The sequence below is a fragment of the Danio rerio genome, chromosome 18 (assembly GCF_049306965.1).
Source record: "Danio rerio strain Tuebingen ecotype United States chromosome 18, GRCz12tu, whole genome shotgun sequence".
Classification (NCBI taxonomy): domain Eukaryota; kingdom Metazoa; phylum Chordata; class Actinopteri; order Cypriniformes; family Danionidae; genus Danio; species Danio rerio.
This window is the reverse complement of record NC_133193.1, coordinates 38585413-38611171: the sequence shown is the minus strand read 5'-3', so window position 1 is coordinate 38611171 and position 25759 is coordinate 38585413. Positions and strand designations below refer to the sequence as shown.

Here is a 25759-nt window from a genome sequence, read left to right as displayed (position 1 = left end):
TATGAAGGTATGGGGTTAGTAGTAAATTACATTAGTAGCCTTCTATATATTAGTATGCTTTACTGCTTGTGGGAAACGTTTGGTGGGCATAGGTTCATCACATGACTGTCTTATTACCACATGCTTATTGTTGTGTTTTTGTCTGTGTAACAAAGGTAAAATATGTAAATGTTTACTGTAAAATTGTGAAATTTCTTTTTTACCATTTCTACAACATTTTTTGACAGCAACATTCTGGTAACCAAAGCTGCCATAGTGCCATTATTTTGCCATACATTTAATGGATTTTTTTTACAGTGAGCAGTTTAGGCAAAGCAAGCTTATTTATATAGCACATTTTACACACAGTGGTTATTCAAAGTTTTTTTTTAACATAAACATGAATAAAAGAAACAAGTATAAGAACAAGTATAAGAAAATAAAAACAAATAATAAAAGAGATTAAAACTGATAATAACAGATTAAAATGTGGTAAAACAGGGTTTAGGAGAATGAGAATGAAAATGAAAAGAAAGACATAATAGTGTGATTTGTCTGATGTAGCACAGTGCTTATTCAGTAAATGCAATTAATAATACTTTAAAATCTCTTCTGAATGTAACTGGGAGCCAGTGTAAAGACCTGAAGACAGGTGTGATGTGTTCGGATTTTCTAATTCTGGTCAGACTCCTGGCCACAGCAGTCTGGATGAGCTGCAACTGTCTGACTGTCGTGGTGAAAAGGCCGGTGAGGTGTCCATTACAGTAATCTACCCTGCTGGTGATAAAAGCATGAACAAGTGCCAGGCCTGGAGTGGCTAATCAGGAGGACCGGGAGAATTACAGGTTTTTTTGGACTCGAGGGCCAGTGTCCCTAGGTGCTTGCACTCTCAGCAGTTGCTTTTTTTTTCATTTATTTATTTGTTTGACCATACCCTCACTCTTTTTATTCATTATTTTGCCACAGTTCTGCTCTTTTTGTTTATTTTCTCACAGCCCTGTGAGCAAAATGCATCCTGCAGGTTGATGATGATGTAACAATCATCTGACCCCAAACAGCAGGACCTTAGTGAAAATGAGAATTTGAATAATTAATATTAATGAATATTCCACCTGCTCAATAAAAATAAGACGATTCACTACATTAACAAATCTGACATAACTTGAGTAAAAATCTAAAAAGGGGAGAAAAAGATTAAGCCATCAATAGAAAGTAATACTGTGGTTAAAAGAGTTTTGCAGATAACAGTGCAATACTTTTTTTTTATTCCAAACACATTGGGATAACAGCGCCATTGTGGTCAAGTAGTCAGCATGTTGCGTTATGACGCCATCCATCCGAGTTCGATCCTCATCTGAGTAATTATTATTATTTTCTATCTAAGGCATATAATACTGTTTGGGTACTTATGTAGGTGTACATACTTTATTTTTATTATTTTTGTGTGGCCACTGTTACAAAGGACTGGAAATCTATAAAGAATTTTGCACAGAATATATATTCATATATTGCAGGAAAGGACAGTGTGATGTTTTAAAGAATAGTGTTGGAGATTTAGCTACCCTTTAATCCTCTCATATTTATGAAAAACATTTGAAGTTCTAAAGCAGCTGTTTCCTTGAAAACGACGTGATAGTGTTAATAGAAACTAATTGAAAAAGAAAAAGACCTTATTTTAATATAGTCAGTCGTGAACTGAGGTGGTCTAAGGTTTGAAACTCCAGGTCTAAAAAGGAATCCCACTCCGGCACTGCTAAGTCCTCACTAGAAACAAAGCACCTGAATTTTGCAATGTTTTTGAGATGATAGTATGCTGATTTACTTACTGCTTTGACATAATTACTGACATTCAAATCTGATTCCAGAATAACACCAAGATTCATATACTTATTTTTTGTTGTTTGACCCATAGAGCCAAGGTACACATTCATTTTGAGAACCTCATCTCTGTTCCCAAATGCAATGGTTTCAATTTTCTCTTCGTTTAACTTAAGTAAGTTTTGGCACATCCAACTGTTAATTTCATCAATGTATTCGCAGTGGTTTCAAGTTTTTTGTACACAGCCTGTGTAAATGCTGTTTGACATAATAAATGCTGTTGAATAAAGTTCAATGGGAAGATATTTCTCTTAAACACATATTTAATTCATTTAATAGTAAAGTTTAAAATAATCCCTGCAATGTGAATCTAGGCCTAAATATGGTTTGGCTGTAATCCTACACTCATATTAAGAGGCATAAATAAGTGTGACATTCAGCTCAGTGTTGATTCAAGCCTCTGACAGTCCGTCCTCCTACAGTCTTTGTCTGCTGTAATCTGCGTGAGCTCTGAAGCATATAAGCAACACATTAGCACTGATTGTTTGGGTTTGGTGGTGTAAAGTGTTCTGCATTTGCCAAATCCCCGCGCTGCTCTGGGCCTATTTATACAGAGATGAGCTAAGCCTGTAGATCATGAGCGGCTTATCATGAGACCACCATATCAGACAGTCTCACAATACTTTAGAGTGCAATGCACATGCTATTAATGGCTCTGCTTCATTCATAAAAGATGTGTGATTTTATTATGTATTTATAGCGATCATTGGGTGATAATGGAGATGCTTCACATTTATCCATAGCTATTTCAAATACTGTATTTTTAATTGTTTAATCAAAGCTTCAATAAGATCAACTTTTTTAATTATAATGTTGCATTTAATCTAGAAGGGAAATATTCAGCTTTAATATAATAAGTCAGCAATGCTTATTTTATTATATTTTATATACACACACACATATTACAAAACTATACAAAACAGGTGCAACCAACAATGTCAAGCATAATCCAAAAATAGTAATCCAAAATCCAGGCAAAGGTCAGGGATTGCTGAACCAAAGCCGACGTATCTATACGATGTCGAGATCCTGAACCGCAGATGTTTTAAAACACTGCTCCAAAGCATTTCGAAACATCCAGGTTACATGAATAAAGCAACTTAAAGGGTTGGTCATTTCATAAGTGTTTCGAGATCTGATGTTGACGAAATATATGTTGACGTCACGTACGTGTTAGTGTGCATGTGTGGCAACTTTCCTGTTGTATTTTGATTTCATGAATGAAAGCATGTAGAACAGTTACATCCATTAAGTCATGATGCATGGTCAAGCGGTTGTCGCTAGAAAAATATAATTTGTATTATTTAATAAGTTACACACTACGGGCTTAATGGTGGCGCAGTGTTTAGCATGATCGCCTCACAGCAAGAAGGTTGCTGGTTTAAGCCTCCCCTGGGTCAGTTGGCATTTCTGTGTGGAGTTTGCATGCTCTCCCCATGTTCAGCTCAGTTTCCTCCAGGTGCTCTGGTTTCCCCCACAAGTCCAAAGACATGTGCTATAGGTGAATTGGGTAAGCTAAATTGTCCGTAGTGTAAGTGTGTGAATGAGAGTGTATGGGTGTTTTCCAGTGATGGGTTGCAGCTGGAAGAGCATCCACTGCGTAAAACATATGCTGGGTAAGTTGACGGTTCATTCCGCAGTGGTGACCCCTAATTAATAAAGGGACTAAGCTAAAAAGAAAGTGAATGAATGAATGAATGACATTACACTGTGTGCTATTTAGGTCTGCACCTACTCCAACCCTAAACCCAACCATCAGAGTAAGCATGCGGGTTACAACCATAGATATTAATATAGATGTCTTTGGTTGCAACATTAACTATGTAATAGAGATCTTTAAACCTTATTGTATTTTTACAGTGGTTGGCATCCAGCGTTTTGGTGCATTAAGCACCTTCAGCTCTGGAGTATGAATCAGAGAATTGTTTTACAGACTACATTATATGTATGAACTACATTTGAATTTATATTTACTACACAACTGTTGTACTATAAAAGTATGCAATTTTGGACACAGCATTGCAGTACATTGTGCATGCGCACTTTAATGTACGTCACCTTTAAGCCTATAGTCCATGTGTGGGCATAATACAACTGTGCTACGGGCGTCCTGAGTTCAAATCCCAGCTTGTACATAAATTCAGAAATTGTGATTTGATGTTTTTATTAATGTTTAATTTTTATGACTAAAACAAAACATATTTACTGAAAAAGAGTTCATTCAGACCAATATTAAAACAAAACACATTACCACAACAAAGCATTAAAAATGACTAATTTAAATGACTGTAGTTGCTTCACCCGAGATTCAAACCCAATGTGTTCTCAAATTCAGGAACACTAACCGCTCCACTAAATCACTCGATATTTCAAACATACATTGTGATATACATAATACATAATTCCTCAATTCGAATTACTGTTTATTTGAAGTAGTTTTAGAGCAATACCTAAAAGTAACCACCATGTGTCTCTGCAGAGATGGGTTTTATAACATTTCGAAGCCTCGACATATTTGCTTCGATTATTTCAGTGTTTTACAAAGCCTCGCTCTGCCCCCCACTAGTCAAGGCAGGTAGCAAACAATCAAAACACAAAGAGGGAACAGGAAAAACTGCTTAGAATGTACATTAAATAGTATCAATGAGTGTGACTGAGGTCCTTTTAAATGTGTGAAGATGGCTTCAGGGGCTGGTTAATCAGAGTCTAAAGGCTGATTTATACTTCTGCTTTGAGTGATCGGCTTGACCCACAGCACATGCCTTGCGCTTAGCCGTGCATGTATACTTCTGCGTGCTGCATGCGTGCATCCGAAACGCTAGCTGCCAGTGAAGTTTTTAAGTTCCACTGTGTCATGTTTCTTTATGAGTGTTTTGTTTTTTCTGTATGCTACCTTGATGTACAAGTAGCTGAAACACCCTCATTCAGAGTGGGAAACTGGCAGACATGCAACAACATTAAGTATAAGGTTTTGTGTTTACCTTATGCTTAATGTTGTTGCATGTCTGCCAGTTACAACAGTTTTTATCTGGAGCTCCTTTACAGGAGTTGATACATAGACACTCGCTCCATCGGGCTAGATGTGGCTCTTGGTCCTGCCCACACTGGTCACAGCTACCAAGCCGACCAATCACAGAGCTTGTGCTACGCGTCGTTGCGACATGTATTTACATTCTTTTGATTGGTGTGCGTCAGCATCAGCCACGGCGAGGGCTATGCCAACGCACAAAGGCTGCACAAGAACAATCAGCCTGAATTCATGTAAATCAGGTGTGAGATGCAATGCATTGTGGGACATATAGTCTGAGCGAGTGGCTTATGTGGGGTGTACAGTGCCCTCTATTGTTTTTGGTTGGTACTCTAAAGCAGTGGTTCCCAACCTGGGGTCCGCGCCCCCCTAAGGGGGGCGCCAGAGTTCACAAGGGGGACGCGGGAGAGGATAAGTGTTGAGGTAGAAAAAGGCATAAAATGCTCCACTATTATACAGGGCTGTGCAATTAATCCAAAATCCGATTTCGATTTCAAACGATTATAAAAAAGCATTAATCAAGATAAACAATTATATGCATCATATACCGCCCCCTTTCCAGTTGTATGTGTTGCGAAAGACCGCGTGCTTATGTGTGTGTGCAACACGCACACGCAGTCAGAATCATGCGGCTGGTCAGCATTCGCTCTCATTCGCACCCTGAGACGAGCAGAGAAGCGCAGACATCTAGTCATCTTAACGTGAGCGATTTAATGGTCAAATAGGTGTCAAAACGCTGTGTTTAGTGATTATTTATATTAACCCTCATTTGTGTAATAAACAAACGAGTTGAGGATCAAAAGACGTGAAAGAGAAACCATTAAAGAGACAGCGCAAAATATTCCTGCTGCCGCCTGTTTTTATCATCATTAATCAAACATAACGAGAAAATGTTTCTCTGCTCTTGACTGAAGGATTTCTGTAGCTAAAGTGTTTTTCTTACAGTAGAGATGCTTAAAGCACAGTTTGTTTTATATTTTTATTCTATTATATTTATTTCTCTTTCCTTTGCAGGGTGGAAAATAACTGTATATATACAGTTGAAGTCAGAATTATTAGGCCTCCTGAATATTAGCAACCATTTTCCTGGCCAATTTCAAATGGAAAGAAGTTTTTTTTTTTTTTTTTTTACTTATTTCTGAACATAATAGTTTTGATATCTCATTTCTAATTACTGATTTCTTTTATCTTTGCTATGATGACAGCACATAATATTTTACTAGATGTTTTTCAAAATATAAGCATTCAAATTTAAGTGCAATTCAAAGGCTTAATTAGAGTAATTAGGCAAGTCATTGTATAACAGTAGTTTCTTCTGCAGACAATCAAAAATATATATTAATATATATTGCTTAAGGAGGCTAATAATATTGATCTTAAAATAGGTTTCAAAATATTTAAACCTGCTTTTATTCTAGCTAAAATAAAACAAATAAGCCTAGAAGAAAAACAAATATTATAGGAAATACTGTTAAATTACTTGTTCTGTTAAACATAATTTGGGAAATATTTATAAAAAAAAAAAATTCTCAGGAATATATGTATTTTTAAGTAGCAAAAAAAAAAAATCAAAACACATGCTTAAAATTCCAACATAATAGTAAAAATAATGAAAATAAATAACTCTAAATAATTTTTTACATTTTGCTCACTTGCGCAATGTGCTTGTCCAACTTCTCGTAAAGGCAAAATCAAAACAAAAATGGCAGACAAACGTCAATGTAATGATTCTTCAGAGGCGAAGAAAAAGATTAGACAGTATGACAAAGCCTATCTAAATACACATAAACACACACATACAGTTTTATATATATATATATATATATATATATATATATATATATATATATATATATATATATATATATATAAAAATATATACGGTACATATGCGTGTGCGTGCGTGTGTATTTATATGGTGGCGGGGCTCCAATGTTTGTATATGTTCATGGGGGGGGGCCCCAGAGAAAAAGGTTGGGAACCACTGCTCTAAAGGGTGACTGTGACAGAAACATTTAGGAAGGTTGCTATAATTTTAATTATAAGGTTCTGTTTGCATATTGATTGCACATTGATACTGAAATAATTGGGAGTTTTGTTACAAATATCAGTCAAGAATCGACAGTCTGTGACTTCATGAAAAGACACCTTGAATATTTAATATTTCACCCTTTGTTGTGTGGTAACCTTAGTTACAAATCCATTTCATTTGGTAAAATTCCAGTTAGATGTTCTGAAAATAAGTATATATATACACACACACACACACACACACACACACACACACACACACACACACACACACACACACACACACACACACACACACACACACACACACACACACTTCCTACTACAAACTTTCACCATTATGCTTGGCTATACCAGGTTTTCATGATTATAATTTACTATGAAACTCTGACATGTGACCTACTATTTAGGTTATTTTTAATATGATCTCTGGAAAAAAAGACCATATATGCATTACATAGTAAGTAGATTCAGTAGCATTGACTTTAAAAGTCATGGCTTTAATTTCAGCCTTGAATCATCTTTCTGTCATGATGTGTTGTGGTGGCTATAGATCATCACCAGTAGCTTTTTAAAGATCTCCATGCCCTACACTTGACAGAGGATAGACTGTCCCGGTTTCTTCTGTGCAGAGGATTGTGGGACAGAATGTGCCAAAAGAAAACACAAAGACTCCATATATAAGAACCATATATTCTTAAAATGGAGGTTCCATAGAAGATGTTATATATATAGTTTCTTCAGAGACATTTTATCATAGTGTAAAGAACATTTTAATAATCTTAAAAATTTTTGTTCAATGGATGTTAAAGGTTAAACCATTAAAAAAACTTTTTGTTCCATGCTGCTGTGAAATCGAAGATTTTGTCCATTCAGGATTTTCAATACGTGTTTTTTTTTATTCAGTCTAATATAAAGAAAACATTCAACATACAATTGAAAGTGTTTTTGTCACATTTTATCAAATTGTATATATAGATTTTAATCTTTATCAATTACAATAAAGGTTTATTGATTTAATGTTTAAGATTTATTTCAAGATCAGTCATTTCTCCAACCCTGAGCCATAAATCTCCACATCAGCAACATTTATTTTATGGTTTTAGTGATATATATTCTTTAAAATTTCTTAGAGAGTGATATGGTTTAAGGCGAAATTATTATCCTTAGAAATTATTATGTAAATATTAGAAATTTTTATTATTTTTCAAAATTGTTCTGTAGCCAAAAAAAAAAAGAAAAAAAGAAAAAAAATCTTAAATGGGCTAATATATATATATTTCCAGTTTAAAACCAGAAACCAAAATGAAAAGAAAAAGAAAAATTGAAAAATATATACCCTCTCCACCAACTTTATTAGGTACACATGTCCAATTCCTCGTTAACGCAAATTTCTAATCAGCTAATCACACGGCAGAAACTCAGAAGATTTAGGTACAGACATGATCAAGACTATCTTCCTCAGTTCAAACCGAGCATCAGAATGGGAAAGAAAAGTGATTTATGTAAGTGACTATGAATGTGGCATGACTATTGGTGCTGAGTATTTCTGAAACGTTGACTGTTCTGATGAGTCTCTATTTCTGCTTCGACATTCAGATTGTAGGGTCAGAATTTGGCGTTAACAACATGAAAGCATGGATCTATTATGCCTTGTCATTAGGCTGCTGGTGGTGTAATGGTGTCTGGGATATTTTTTGGTGCACTTTGTGCCCAATAGTACCAATTTAGCCTCAATGCCACAGCCTACCTGAGTATTTTTGCCGACCATGTCCATCGCTACTTCCAGCACCATGTCATAAAGCTCGAATCATCTCTGACTGGTTTCTTAAACATGACAATGAGTTCACTGTACTCAGATGGCCTCCACAGTCACCAGATCTCAATCCAATAGAGCATCTTTGGGATGTGGTGGAGTGGGAGATTCGCATCATGGATGTGCAGCCAACAAATCTGTAGAAACTGCGTGATGCTATCATGTCAATATGGACCAAAATCTCTGAGGAATATTTCCAGGTCCTTGTTGAATCTTTGCCACGAAGGATTAAGGCGGTTCTAAAGATAAAAGGGGGTCCAACCTGGTACTAGTAAGGTGTACCTAATAAAGTGTGTAATATATACAGTATTATAGCAAATACTGTGAACTCTCTTTTAAACATTACGTGGAAGATATTTAAATAAAGAATAAACAGTTAACAGGCAAGCTAATAATTGTGGCAAGCTAATAATTTGTCTGATTATATGCAATAGTTTATTCTACAAAAAAACTGTTTGTATGTCTTCCCTGGCTGTTCACAGTGTTTTCTGAATTGTGAAGTGATAATTAGAGATGTCCAAATTCCCTTATGTAAAAGCCTTTTACTCTAATGTGTCTAAAAAAAAAAAAAAAAGAAAAAGATTTTGAACCTGATATAATCCAGTGTTTGCATTATGTTCTGGAAATGTGTACAAATGACTGCATTTTTTATGAAATCATGTGTCATTTGCATACTTACACCCACAGTAACACTTCAGAAAATACAAAACAAATAATTATAATTAATGTAATAAACCAACTGGTGATCACTCTTAGGTTACTTTTTTCACCATATTCACTTGCAGTGTGTTGCCCTAAGGCTGAACTGTATTGAGCAGAGGATCAAAGTGTTGACAAATGGACTGTTGCAGAAAGACTCGGGACAGTGTGACTAATGAGGAAGAGAGAGTGATGGGAAACAAATGACTCCAGGTCATCCTGGTTAGAGAGAGAGAGAGGGGAAAAGTGAAAGCAGAATAAGGCTACAATACATCATCAGTTAGAAGAAGTGGACAGCTGAGAATGTGAAGGAACAGGTGTAGAGTGTTTGGACATGGCTGTGTTTATTACTGTATTTACACGCGCTTGTATGTGTGTGCGTGTCTCACTAATCAGCATGTTATCATCCAGCATATTTGCATGTCTCACTATGAATAGGTATTTATTGTATCCCATTGTGATGAGTTTCCACCTGGCTCTGTTCATGGTCTCACTTATAGTGTTCCCTCTGTGTTCTCCTCTGTGACTCACAGGAAGATCAGGTTGTGCTCCAGTGCACAGCGACCGTTCTGAAGGAGCAGATCAAACTGTGCCTGTCCTGCGAAGGCTTTGGGAACCGGCTGTGCTTTTTAGAGACAACTTCAAATGCCCAGGTACAGTATTTTAAAATAAATTATAGTTCAGTCATGCACTGTTAATATTCTGAGCGGTAGTGCCGCTTCTCATTTCAAAATGTATCCAGTATACCAAGCATTTAATTTAATTTAATTTAATTTAATTTAATTTAATTTAATTTAATTTAATTTAATTTAATTTAATTTAATTTAATTTAATTTAATTTAATTTAATTTAATTTTATAGGTATATCACGTTTTGTTTGACAGACAAAACACTCAATATTAAAAAAAAATATATATTACGTAGTTGCAAAATTCCTCTTGTAAAATTTTAATTATCTCTTAAATATTTTCCTGCTATTTAACCGAGATAATTGTTCTCTATACATATAAAAAAAATTCTAACTATCATTTTAATTATTATTATTATTATTATTATTATTATTATTATTATTTATTTTAATTTTTTTTAAAGTTTTTCTTAAACACTGTCTGACTCTCAGAATCTTACCGCTGCAGCTCAGTTTGTATTTCTGAGGTAAAACGTCCCCATTGCACCTACAGACAAAGAAATGCAAAAATAAATAAATGTGGAACTAAATAAATGAAGGCGACACAGTGGCTCAGTGATTAGCACTGTTGCTTCACAGCATAAGGTCTCCGATTCGAGTCTGGATCAGTTGGCATTTATCTGTGAAGTTTGCATGTTCTCTCCGTGTTCACATGGGTTTACTCTGGGTTCTCCGGCTTTCCTCAGAGTCCAAAGACATGCGCTATTAGGTGAATTGAATAAACAAATTTGGCCGAAGTGTGTGTGTGAATGAGTGTGTTATCCAGTATTGGGTTGCAGCTGGAAGGGCATCTGTTGTGTAAAACGCATGCTGGATGAGTTGGCAGTTCATTCCGCTGTGGCAACCCCTGATGAATAAAGAGACTAAGCTGAAAATTAATGAATAAATAAATGAATAAATAAATACATAATTAAACATACAGTATGAATGTGAAAATATATAAAAGCATAAATAAATAAAATAAAAATAAATGTTTAAAATATATTTAAAACACACTATTAAGTATATAATTGTTACCAAATAAATTATTTATATATAATTATTTTTTATACATTTATTTGTACATTTAATTATTTGTTAATATATATTTCTAATTTTGTCAGACCTCGCATTCTATACCCCTGCCCCTAACCCCCCAAACACATCCTATTTCAACGTCATTTTGGAAGAATTAAGCATTATTTAGAGGAGTCAACCCTATTGACAATAATATAAATTTAAGAGCTTTACTAGCTGTTTCCAAAGCTCTTGTTCCTAAATATGCTGAGTCATTTGTATGTTTCTTGGTCTTGTTCTTCAGAATGTTCCCCCTGATCTGGCCATCTGTTCGTTTGTGCTGGAGCAGTCGCTGTCGGTTCGAGCTCTGCAGGAGATGCTGGCGAACACCGTGGACATGACGGAGGTGAGAGACACACAGAGCTCTGAGCAGGAGGGATTTGAAAAGCAGAGGGTCAAAACGAAAAGGAATGATCAAATAAGGATAGAGATAACTGATGAGAAGGTTTTATTTTACTAGTGTGATGTAGACTGAAGAGTTCATAAATACACTAAAAACACTATGTTTAAGAAACTAGTCATGAGAAAGACTGAGCCTAATCATTTAAAATTGTGTATTATATATATATACACACACAGTTAAAATCAAATCGAAATTATTAGCCCCCCTGAATTATTAGCACTCCTGTTTAATTTTTTCATTTATTTTTTCAACACATTACTAATCATAAACGCTTTAATAACTCATTTCTAATAACTGATTTATTTTATCTTTGCCATGATGACAGTAAATAAAAATTTTACTAGATCTTTTTCAAGACACTTCTGAACAGCTTAAAGTGACATTTAAAGGGTTAACTAGGTTAATCAGGTTAACAAGGCAGGTTAGGGTAATTAGGCAAGTAATTGTATATTGATGGCTTGTTCTGTAGACTATCGAGGAAAAAAATAGCCGAAATAAAACAAATAAGACTTTCTCCAGAAGAAAAAATATTATCAGACATACTGTGAAAATTTCCTTGCTCTGTCAAACATTGTTTGATAAATATTTAAAAAAGAAAAAAAAAATCAAGAGGGCTAGACAGGGCTAATCAAAAGGTGACAATTAAAGTTAAAGTTAAACTTTTTTTAACTTTTTTTAAAGTTAAACTTTTTTTGTTTTAAAAGACAAAACAAAGTTAAAGTCACAATTATTAGCCCTCTTGATTTTTTTTTCTTTTTTAAATATTTATCTATGACACATCAAAATGATTCCCATACATCAGACTTGCCTGATGTGGGTTTCCTAACAGTAAACTGACCATTTTCTAATAAAAGCTAAACATTCTTCAAGGAGAGTGCATCTTCTGTTTGCTCTGCCATGGTTAAGCCTGCTCTGAGGATCGTTATGTAGATGATATGTTGATGATTCAGGGGAAGTTTTTTTTCCCTCTCTGCTGTCGCCACTGGCTTGCATGGTTCAGGATTGGTAGAGCTACGCAGCGATGAATTTGCTCTTCAGTGTTTGGACTCTCAGTAATGATTTCAAATCACACTGAACTGATCTAAACTGAACTGAACTGAACTGAACTTAAACACTAAAGACTGAACTACACTGTTCCAGTTACTATGACCATTTATGTGAAGCTGCTTTGACACAATCTACATTGTAAAAGCGCTATACAAGTAAAGCTGAATTGAATTGAATTGAATATGTGCAAAGACTGTGCAAAAATAAGCACATGCAGAAAGCACTGGTCATGCATTCATTATGTGTAAAAGTCATTAGCACTAGCAGTACTAGTGCTCAAAAAAAAGAGGATATCACAGATATGCTGTTCCGAAATAACATCAGGACTCAGGAACGCCTTATTGTTACACCGCCCCCTCATGTTAAAATTACACCAGAGTTACCTACTGCTACTTTTTTATTCGAAAATGGATTCCCGCAACGCTACAAATCTGGCAGTAGTGCAGTACAGCTGCGGGAATGCAGACCTCTGTTCCACACAATTCCTTCATGTTGTGTCAACACAAATAGATGAAGGTAACTCGATAGTTGTTTTATGAATTTAAGTTGATTAAACATAAATCAATTAAGTTGTTTCAAAGCAAACCTAAAGAATTGTGTTGTTTCAACTCATTTTTAAATAAGTGATTCAAACAAGCAGCTCTAGTTATTTTATGAGTGTATACAGCGTACAACATCTTTGTTTTAGATTGTTTAAAACCTTTAAACTTTAGTTTGTCTTCAGTTATGAATGATAACAGCCATGTAAAAGTGAATATATCAGTAATCAATATATTTTGTGATGAAAGCATGCTAACCCCCTTTTTTCATACTAACCAATTTCTCCATTATTCTTTCTTTTGTTTTCATACACCAGCCACCAGTTGCAGTTTACTGATCTTTATTTTATTTATTTAATTGGGGTGCATGGGGACATCCAAAGCCAATAGAGGGTAGAATTATTAGCACAACTTATTTTCCTGTACTTTTTGTCTCTCTCCTGACCCTTCATCTCCCTTTCCTGCCAACTTTAGGCAGTCGATTTGGATAAATGGGTATGTCTCATGTCTCATCATACTTTTATTCCTTCAAACCGCAGCACCCTTCCTCTCCTTTCTTCCTAAATCTCTTACTCGGTGTTCAGTGTGGATGAAATGTTCACTACCCCTAAACCTTTCCTTCTGTCTGATCTTTGACCGCTGTCATCTGTTCCCCACTCTGTCTGGTTTGGTTGGAGTTGAAATCCCATTTGCTGTCCAAATGGCATTTCGAGTGTCAACTAGTCTGTGTGTATAAGTGTGTAAGAAAGACAGAGTGAGTGAGAGAGAGAGCATTCCAGTGTGTAAGATGAGCTCGGGCATGTTACATGACAAATGTTATACATGCATGAAACCGTTTTCAACAAAAAAAACTGAACAATTTGTATGCATTTCTGTGGTTCGTTTACATCATAATGGCATTTTTTGGGCCTTCAGACTAAAACTTTTGAGTGAAGGTCTTTAAAAATATCTCTAAAAGCATACACAGTGGTCTCTCGTGGATTCGCGAAAACAAAAGCTGCAAAAAAAAACGTAGCTCTTGGGACGTATTTGGTGCTCTTAAAAAAATTATATAGAGGTACGTTTTCAGAATGAACCTGGGTTGGGATAAAAGCAATACGAAGTAGTCAATATTTTTACAGAACTTTATGAGCTTATGTTAGCAGCATTTCATATTTACTTTTTACATCTGATAGAACTTAAGACGGAATGTGTGATGTCAGACTTAAAAAGAAGTGTAGATAGTTGACAACTTTAACAAAAATTGCAGATTACATTGCTGTACCAGTGCTGTAGTATTGCTATTTTTATTGATTTTTTGTTGTCTAAACATACCCTGACATTCATTACTGGCCATCTTTTACACAGATTTCCAAAACATCTTACTATATAGTGCGTTTATTTAAATATTTAAATGTGTTTTAGTACATTTTATTCAACTGTAATTAAATGTTTAATTGAGCAATTTAATGTCTTACCAAAAAAAATGCTTATTTTTTGCATATTTTTTATTTTTGTAAATTATATAATGAGACCGTAATGAGACTTAACCTTAACTGAAAATTATGACATTACAATTTAATTCAATTTAACCTGGTGAGTAGATGTTTGTTTTTTGGTAAACTACCACTTAATAATCTCTCCTCTTATACTTTTATATGATGGAAAGTGTAGCAAAGTGGCTTTTATTGACAATTTTTTGTAGTTGGAAACAATATATTGACTAGGTTGTTGATGTAAATGACATGACATTGCTTTCACAATGTTATCTCCTCTAAGTTTAGCATTTTTTTGTACATCTCAACATTTATGGTACATCATATTTCTTCATACATACATACATACATACATACATACATACATACAAACACTCTTGTAAACAAGCTGTCACTGGGGTGGTACCTTTTCAGAAGGTACACATTTGTACTCAAAGGGTCCTTATTGGTACTCCAAAAGTATATATTAGTGCCTAAAAAAATTAAAAGGAACACCTTTGTACTTTTTAGGTAATATGTACCCTTGAGGTATTAATATGGACCTTTTAGGTACAAATTTGTACAGTTTGAAAAGGCACCACACCAGTGACAGCTCGTGTACTTTTATTTCTGAGAGTGTACATACATACATACATACATACATACATACATACATACATATATACATACATACATACATACATACATACATACATACATACATACATACATACATACAAAGGCTAGGATGTACTATCTGCACTTATACACTCAGCCAATTAGTGTTTGAGTTTAGTGTAATTTCAAATGAAACACAATTATTATTTTTTTTATTATTATTTTTATGTATGATTATTTATTTATTTATTTATTCATTTATATATATTTTTATTTTTATTTTTATTTTTTTTGCTGGAAACCAGCTAAACCATTGTTTTGAAAAATCATTTTCAAGTCAATGTTTAACAGTTGCCAAATCACTGAAATCAATTACCAAACTAACCTCAAGAGATTTAAGTGGGTTTTTACACAAGGTATGTGTAAAAGGATGTTTGTGGTTAGCATAACTCAAAGACAGATTGTTATCGGGTATATTATTAAGAATGACGTCAAGTCATGGATTTGGGAGATCAATGACAACACGAGAAAATAATATCTGCCATATTTCAGTTCAATATAATATACAACATTGTGGTTGATTCACCTCAAAATGACAATTCTGTCATTCTTTACTCACCCTTATGTCACTTCAAACATGTATGACTTTCTGTGGAACAGGATTCCCACTCAGTGTTTAATATTGACATCTGCACTTACTAAATGGTCTAACTGTGTACTAACTGAGTCTCAAAATGTCCTCACACAGCAGTTTAAAAATGCAACGTTAATAATAGAAGAAAGAATGGAAGCCTACATTCCTACTACAACAACGACTAAACTTTACTCACTAAAGTAATCAAGAAGTGAAATTAGGTTTATTTGTAAAAAGCTTTTTTTGTTACAGTCAGTCCTGAAAAATGATGGATTTAAGTTCTGTTAAAGAATGTGGTTGCTTTATCCATAAATATATTACATCAATATTACATTTTCCCTATTAGTGGAAATTATAAATATTTTGTAATAATACAATATCTTACAGATAGCGTGAGTAGTCAACTGGTTTGAAATCCAACCACTTACTTTAATTAAAAAATCCCCCACGCTTATTAACATCTGTTCATGTACATAAACCTGAGATTCAAAATGGATAGAAATGAGAATCTACATAATTCTTTTGAATTTACATAAGCTTAATTTTCATAAAGTGGTCCAATATCATAGCAAAAAAACTAGCAGTAACTTTCAGTAAATCCTATATATAGAAAGAGGAATAGAAAGTCGTATTTGAATTTGGAGCGACGTACGGTTGATTAACAATCGAGTTTTCTTTCAGGTCTGCTGTGGTGCTCTCTCTCTCTCTCATCATTATGTAATCATACTCATAAATAGAATGATACTTTAGAAATAAACTCACTAATAGCAACAATAATTGTGTTCTCTTGCTTTTAAACCTTACTGGATGTTGAGAAAAGGTAAGCCGTCCACAGGATGTGTTTGTTGTCGTCGTGGCGGAAGAATGTGAATCCACCTGGTTTGGTGTGACCTTTGACTCTACTCTTCATTGAGTGTTTCTGTACTTATGTATGCTCTCCTCATGGTACTGTAACCCACTTCCTGTGAATGTGAACGGATGTGAAGGAAGTTTTGGTATTTTCGTTTCTTTTCTCCCTTCATAACAATGCTTTTTTAGTTTTAAAATGTCCACTGTTTTGTCTCTTTTATTGTCATCATGTCACCAAAAAGATGGATCTCCAGTTTCCTATTTAAAATCATCAAACATAGCCAACTTTTCTGAGCCCTCACAGCACTGTTTACTGATATGAAAACATTTTTAACTTCATTTTCTGTCATGTACTTTTATCTACAGTCATCTCAGGGAGGAGGACACCGAACGCTGCTCTATGGTCATGCCATCCTCCTGAGACACTACCATTCTAGCATGGTCAGAAACGCATGACAAGTCTTCACCATTTACCAATGTTTCATTTGTTGTCATTGTTATTAAGAAGATGTGTGTGTTCTGCTGTATTGCAGTATCTTAGCTGCCTGACGACATCACGTTCACTAACAGACAAGCTGGCCTTTGATGTGGGCCTGCAGTTGGATGCAACAGGTACTTTCTGTGTCATGATATATCCTGATAAATATCAAATAATTTCATTGTTGATCAAGACCAATGTGTGGATCTTATGTTGTGTTGTGTTTGTTCAAGGCAATCCAGTTAAAAAAAAAAAAAAAAATTTAAATACAGTATGTTTACTGACATGCTGGACTGTGTTTAATACTTAAAAAAAAACTATTAGTACTACTGTTATTTTGTGTGTAACAGGAATAAACATTTATTCATTATATTTTACTTTATTTTATTTACTACAAGTATTAGTTGCATTATTTTATCTGATGAAAAACGTAAATAATTAGTAGTTGTAATAATAATAATAATAAAAATAATAATAATAATAATATTAATAATGCTTATTAATATTATTATTATTATTTAATACATATAATGATAATTATTTATTGTTTATACTACTACAACTACTACTACTACTAATAATAATAATAATAATAATAATAATAATAATAATAATAATTATTATGATTATTATTATTATTATTATTAATATAAATGATAACTGTTTTTATAATTATTTAATAAATATAATGATAATTATTCATTGTTTATACTACTACAACTATTAATAATAATAATAATAATAATAATAATAATAATAATAATAATAATATTAATAATAATAATAATAATAATAATAATAATAATAATATCCATTATTATTATTTTATTATTATTATTATTATTATTATTATTATTATTATTATGAATAATTGTTTTTATGATTAATAAAAATAATACTTATAATAATAATAATAATAATAATAATAATAATACATTCATTCATTCATTCATTCATTCATTCATTCATTTTCTTGTCGGCGTAGTCCCTTTATTAATCCGGGGTCGCCACAGCAGAATGAACCGCCAACTTATCCAGCAAGTTTTTATGCAGCGGATGCCCTTCCAGCCGCAACCCATCTCTGGGAAAATAATAATAATAATAATAATAATAATAATAATAATTATTATTATTATTATTATTATTATTATTTAATAAATATAATGATAAGTATTCATTGTTTACTACTACTACTACAATTACTACTACTACTACAACTAATAATAATAATAATAATAAGTATTATTATTATTATTATAAATAATAATTGGTTTTATGATTAATAAAACTAATACTCATCTTTATATAATAATAATAATAATAATAATAATAATAATAATAACAACAACAATAATAATAATAATTATTATTATTATTATCATTATTATTATTATTATTATTATTATTATTATTATTATTATTATTATTATTATTTTATAAATATAATGATAATTATTCATTGTTTATACTATTACTACAACTACTACTACTACTATTACTACTACCCTTACTACTACTAATAATTATAATAATAATACTATTAATAATAATAATAATAAAAATAATAATAATAATAATAATAATAATAATAATAATAATAATAATTATTATTATTATTATTATTATTATTATTATTAATATTATAAATATTTTTTTATTATGATTAAATAAAATAATACTTATCCTCATATAATAATAATAATAATAATAATAATTTATATTATTATTATCATTATTATTGTTATTATTATTATTATTATTATTTAATAAATATAATGATATTTTTTTGTTTATTATACTACGACTACTACCACAAAAATAATATTAATAATAATTATTATCATTATAAATACTATTTTAAAATGTGATTATTTAAAATAAGTTTTTATCTTTATATAATAATAAATATTATTATTATTATTATTATTATTATTATTATTATTGTTATTATCATTATTATTATTATTATTAATATTATTATTATTATTATTTAATAAAGATAATAATTATTTATTTTACTACTACTACTACTACTATTACTACTACTACTACTACTACCACTACTACTAATAGTAATAATAATAATAGTTATTTTATTATTATTATTATTATTATTATAATTATTATTATTATTATTATTAGATCTTGGTATTTAGCTTAACAAATAAGCTTGTCATTCTGATTAATAGTGCCAATATTGTATTGTTTTATTTATATTTATTGCTTGAATGTGTCGTCGTAATTACAGCCACATGCTGGTTAATAGTGCAAATACTTTGGTTTCATTTGCATTACTGTTTACTGCTCTTCGTTATTCTTATTTACCAACAGTAAATCAGTTAATTAATCAGACGTCTTGCATATTTACATAAAATACCTTTGTTGTTGCAAAATAAAACATTATATAATTTTAATTGTGTCAGTATATCAAACAAATGTATGTTAGAATAATTTAACAGTTTATTTTTTACTGTGTTCAGGGGAAGCATGTTGGTGGACCATCCATCCTGCATCCAAACAGAGATCCGAGGGTGAGAAGGTCAGAGTAGGAGACGACCTGATCCTTGTCAGCGTGTCATCCGAGAGATATCTTGTAAGACTTCCTGAATCCTTGGCAAACCAGCAATATCAAACACAAACCTCTGCATAGCTGATGCCTGTGATGACTTTTGCAGCATCTGTCATACGCCAGTGGAGACCTGATGGTTGATGCCTCCTTCATGCAGACCTTATGGAACATGAATCCAGTCTGTTCAGGCTGCGAGCTGGCAGAGGGTGAGACTTCAGCAAGATTATCAATCATTATAGATAAAAAAAAAATGTTAAATTATAAATGTGCTGAAATATATCTGTAATTCGCAAAAGATGCTTGAGCTTTAAATTGCTATATTTTCAGGGTACTTAACTGGAGGTCATGTCCTAAGACTGTTTCATGGTCACATGGATGAGTGTCTGGCTATCTCAACACCTGATCAGGGAGAGGAGGAGCGCAAGTAAGACAACAGTGCTCTCAATCTTGACTGCATTTCAGCGATTTCACACACAACACCTTGTGTTTTAATGAATCCCTTCATGCAGTAAATCCTTTATTAGCATTTTGAGTCTATGATTCCTGGATTAAATCACGAACCTGTTTACAGCCAGACAGTATTCAAACGTGCACATGCACAAAGCTCTTTTGCCTTTTTCAAGAATAAGTTGTTTATACGTGTTTTAACATAATTTATTCATAGCAATTGTAGGCTGTAGGCCACTCAGAAGTCGAAACAAAAAAAAAAGTTCTCTGTAACATTGTAACATCTTAGCACTCTAAATAGGCCTTGGTACATTCACATAGCTGTTAAATTGGCCAACACACCAATAAAAATAAGTCTTTTATAACAAATTAAATTAAATAAATTCTAAATTATGATGGGTATTTGAATGATTGGGCGAAGCAGTGGTGCAGTAGTTAGTGCTGTCGCCTCACAGCAAGAAGGTCGCTGGGTCGTTGATCGCTGGTCCATTTGTTTTTCCATTACAGCAGTTTCAATGTAGCAAGTACTCTAGTCATTTTCCCTGTCAGCTTGCTGTACATTTTCCCACTCTGCAAAATTCACTCTTTTTGACTTCTGCGTCATCATTTGTTTCACCTTTGAAGGGATGTGTTTTGAAGTTGGTACAATCGATTTGATTACTTTCTCGCGCTAATCGAAATGCATCACATGACCATTCATTTACTGTGCAAGCCGGAACGCGAGCGCAAGCTCAGCACAACCCCTAGTTCCTTCAGGTCCGGGTAAAGATCTTCAGCTCTAATCTGTTGTGATCACCAGTAGTGTTGCCTTTGCAGGCTGTTGGAGAACACACCCTGCCATTTTACCAAACTACAAATCCCATCATGCCTGTCAGTCACACACCTGTTCAGTTAACCTCCTGATCACACACACCCAGTTGAAGCTGATCAAGACTGATTGCTTAGATTATACACACCAATCCCACACACACATCCAGACTGAGTCTTGTTTTCACTGTAGTGAGCATTTACAAATATTTCTCTGTCTAGTCTAGTCTAGCCTTGTTTTGACCCTTTTTATGTTTATGTTTGTTTTGCCACCTGCCACAATCTTTCACCTCTTTACTGATTACCCTTTGGATTATCTGCATGCTACTGTCTGTTTTGAACCTTGACTGCCTAACGATTCTATTAAAATCTGCATTAGGATCCGACTCTGGTTGTCACTATACAATCATTACATTCTCGTTGAAACAAAACACTCAAAAGGTAATGTCAGGAACACAGTTTAACCAAAGAAAAAATGTTAAAAAAGCAAGTTACTGTAAAGGGTTTAAATTAGGGATTCTCAAATGAGAACAACAGGTTTCTTGTCTTAATGTTACAGATCCCGGTCATTAAGGCTTTATAGAAGTAAAAGAATCAGCTCTTTGGTTTAAATCACATTTAAACTTTAGGGATTCGAATGTAAAGATTTGAACATGATTCACATAGAATTATTCAAAGCTTACACTTAACCTACGCATTTGTCCAGCAAACAGAATATTTACTGTAACACAACCAACAAAACAGTATCTAATCATTTAATGAGAAAGGTAGCAGTATCTGAAGCTGAGGCATTAACTTATAAAGCACACAAAACACCAACATGGATCTTAAAAATTAAACAAAAGTTTATTCCTACTTTATAACACAACATACTAATCTACATAAAAAACGCACATACATACACACACACACAAGCAGTTTGAAGAGAGTGATGACTGAGTGGATTCAACTTCTAGCATTTGCTAAGTTCTTAGCATTGCAACCTGAGAGAAACCATGAAAGCAGAGAATTTCGCTATTGTTTACTACTTAATTCACACCAGTTTCAGCAATGGATAGAAACCTTGTTTGTGTTACTTGTATTCTGATGGAATTTTGGCTTTCTTGACCTGTCCAAAGGGAAATCCCGGCGAAGCTGATTGGTCTGTGTAGCAACTTCAATGACGTGCTGGAATTCCCTCATCGGTGAAGAGGAGTATACTTACTTTCAGGGAAGCTTAGAGTTGGTTGCTAGGGAAAAAAGATGTTGGACAAGGTGGCATTCGAAGTCCTTGCTGGGGTTTCTGTAGTTATGACTTCAACTTGTTGTTGAAGCGGTTGCACAAGCAGATCGGTGGTCGAGTCGGCAGCAAGGGAAGGTCACGGTCTGCTCCGTGATGTAACGAGGCTTCCGGCGAGGTGATGTAACGGCCACAGCACGAGAAAAGCGACATCCAGGCAGCAACAGAGATGACGACAGGCAAAGACGACCAGCACAAGACGACAAAGAAATTTCCTTTGTTCAAAGTTTTATATGCTTTGGTATAGGCTGGGCCTACACAATGATTGTCCAATCAGAGAAGCTGCGGGGTGGGGTCACACCCCAATTCCCTCCTTTAGAAGGCCAGGTTGGCACATTGTGTGGGTGCCGCGATAGAATAGTTGTTAAAATAAAGTCTCATAACATAGACACAAATAAAGTATTTCTCAAAAAAATTCTGTAGATTTCATTTGTCACCGAGGGCTATAACTCAATTACTATCCATAACAGTTTTGTTAAACACATGGAACATGTACACACAAAAACTTACAGAAACTTAAAGCAAACATACAATACTCAAATAAACACAGTTTTACTTGAATTTTCATTTTAACTTTGAAAGCTTTTCTGATCTCAGCTTGGTCTGCCTAGAATGTGTATTCCTCACAGATGCCATTTGCAGGCGCAAACAAAGAGGCTTTGCTGAGCATTCTCAAAAACTGGTTTGGGGGGTCTTTGAGTGTAGCCTCTTTTATTGTGTTAAGATGTAAAGTTAATTAGCACCAATTTGTGATCGCGACTGGCAAGCCATCCTGTAGATAACTTTTTGCTGGGTGCCTGTGGATTGCTTTGAAAATAAAAAACAAAAGCTCAGACATGTAGGCACCAACCAATCCTTTAAAGATAATATAGTCTGTGACTTGTTTGGTTCTGGAAGGATCCGTTGACGCCCTACAGAAGTGACACATATGCTTTCTTAAAACTGTTATAAACATATATTAAAAATGTGTAGCCGCTGCTGAAAATGTTGTAAGCATTTGAGTGGCTCCTCACATAACAGTTTTCATTGTCACTATGTTGTTTCTCAGCTCAGTGGGTTTGAGCATTGTAGATGCTTAGTGTGACAACTTTACAACTTTAAAGATCATCTAACTGCAATGTTAATTATGTAATGACAAAATTTAGCTATTTCCAGTAATTTATCTGAACTTAACTGAACTCAAACTAGTACATAGTCATGTGAAAAAGTTAGGATGCCTAATTGAATTTCATGGTTTTCTATGTCAGGACAAAAATAAATCAATTAAAAAAGTTAAAAACATTATATGGTCCTTGGAAGGTCTTTTTAGAAGATAAAACCTGACTGATACGGAGGGATCCATTTGCAGTATTTAATAGACACAGTTCAATCACATTTATACAATACGCACTAAAGTGCGAACTCACATCAACAGTATGCAATAATGGTCGAGGGGCTGGCGGCTGACAGACACAGTGTGATATAACAGGCATGGGTCAGTGGCAGGCGGCGTGGTTCAGAGTCCATATAACAAGCGTAGGTCGAGGTTCGGGGCAGGCAGAAGATAACTCAAAGTCAGAAACAGTCCGGGGTAATACACAGGAGATCAGGCAAGGGAATAATGCTCAGAGATGTTAGCCGTGTCAGAACAAGACTTCGCACTGGACTGGTGTTTGAGCGTGGCTTATAACAGGTGGTGCGGGTCATTAACGGGATTTAGAGCAGGTGTGTGCGCAATCAGTTTAAGTGGATGATGTAATGCTACTATGTAATGTAAATGCCTCTACTGGCCAGAGAGTTGAATGACTGGGACCGAGTCGGTGACAGAAAGACAGGATCATTGTCTTGTTGCATGACCCAATTTTAATTAAACAGGTTTTGTTTGTCACACCCCTAAAGGCTCCTCATTTTGTATGCTATTGTACATACTATTGCTCATTTGAGGTTTTATTTCCTAAATTTTGATATCTGCCAAAAAGTAGATGATATGTATATCCTGAATTCGAAACATAAAAATTTTATAGGGTGTTCTAACTATTTTACATGACTGTACATTTAAAGCATTAATTGACCCTCTGCAACACCCAACCAGCTAATTTCTGCTTCTAGCCATGATGCTGCTACCTTCAATGTGTGTTCTCTCAGGAAGGCTGAGGCTCTTGCCCAAGATCTTTCCCTTTCAACATCACTAAAGCAAAAGTGCTTCCTAACGCTACTTTTCATACAGACAGTGCCAGTCTGACTTCGCACGCCACCATTATGCATCTGTTATGTGTGCAGGCCACAGATTATCCGAGCGCTACACTTGTTCGGAGCTTCAGAGTTGTAGCATGAAATTAGCTCATTTTATGAATATTAATAATCAACAATAACGGTTTATTCTTAATTATTAATATTCCGGCTTAAGCTTCAGTCAGTTTGGTCAAACAAACATATGATTGTAAATGATCATGCTCGCGTGACCGAGCGGATTCCCAAATTATGAATATTAATTATCAACAATAACGAATTATTATTAATCATTAATATTCCGGATCAATTTATTGTCAATTTGACCAAACGAACACAAGCAGAGCCGCCGCTCTTCCGAGCGGACACTGTAATCTATTCATTTAGAAAAAGGGAATTTAATTGCTACTTCTTGTGAAGTAGATTAATCATTCAAAGGTTTTAAACAACTTATAATAGCTAGGCAGGGGAATCTGTATGTCAGTGACATTTTCTCGTGAGGCAAACAATACAATTCATTTGATTATAATGGAATTTATTGACTAGTCAGACGTAACGAACAAACAAACGCACAAACATAGATTAAACACAAAACAAAGGTAAACCACGTGGAGATATCAAGTCTATAGAACGTGTAACAGCAAAGAGAAATAGTAAAGCTAGAAAATATAGATTTCAGATTAAAGAGTGACAAAACGTTCAGTTCCACACGCACCATTACGGACCACCAAGGTTATAAAAAACATCTTTTTGATAAAAGGGGCACAGCTTAATCGCATAACTAAAATCACCTGGTCTTTCATGTCTGGCGGTCTCTCTTATGCGTCTCTCTTCCGTCGTGATGAAACTACTCTTGATGTCCTTTGATGCGTGGAGTTTGTAATGCAGTTCGGACGAACACGATCGCAAACTTTAAACTGAATTTACTTTGCCGGAAAATAAAGAAAGCGTGGCGGGAAAAAGTCCATGCGGCTTAGAAAGCCACGTGTGGCCCGAGGGCCACCGTCAATGATGTTCCTTTTTGGGAAGTTCTCTTTCTGCCCAGATGTTTGGGGGGAAGTGTGCTTATACCTGCGGATCACGTGACAACCCGTACAGCATTCTGACCAATGATTTCAGGGGAAAGTTTGCGCGCGAACCCTTTCTTTGTCTCGAGGTCCCTCGTATGCAAATTTGAGTGTCCGCCCAAAGCATGCGGACAGGCATTTAATACAGGGGATTAAAGAATAAGGCAATGCTAGTTATGATTTTT

General features: G+C 34.1%; 1 protein-coding gene across 28 annotated transcripts in view; it reads left to right on the top strand.

Annotated features, from left to right (window-relative positions):
- ryr1b (ryanodine receptor 1b (skeletal)) overlaps positions 1-25759 on the top strand; it is a 243794-nt gene that overhangs the window by 45793 nt on the left and 172242 nt on the right. For 23 of the 28 annotated variants that reach the window (XR_012393780.1, XM_073929490.1, XM_073929486.1 and 20 more), the window contains exons 2-9: positions 9965-10084; positions 11420-11521; positions 13639-13659; positions 17086-17160; positions 17253-17331; positions 19678-19790; positions 19873-19972; positions 20094-20190. Coding sequence is in view for 26 of the 28 variants with exons in the window: in XM_073929490.1 (XP_073785591.1) it covers positions 9965-10084; positions 11420-11521; positions 13639-13659; positions 17086-17160; positions 17253-17331; positions 19678-19790; positions 19873-19972; positions 20094-20190 (707 nt within the window). In the remaining 2 variants the exon portion in view is untranslated. 28 annotated transcript variants of the gene reach the window in all.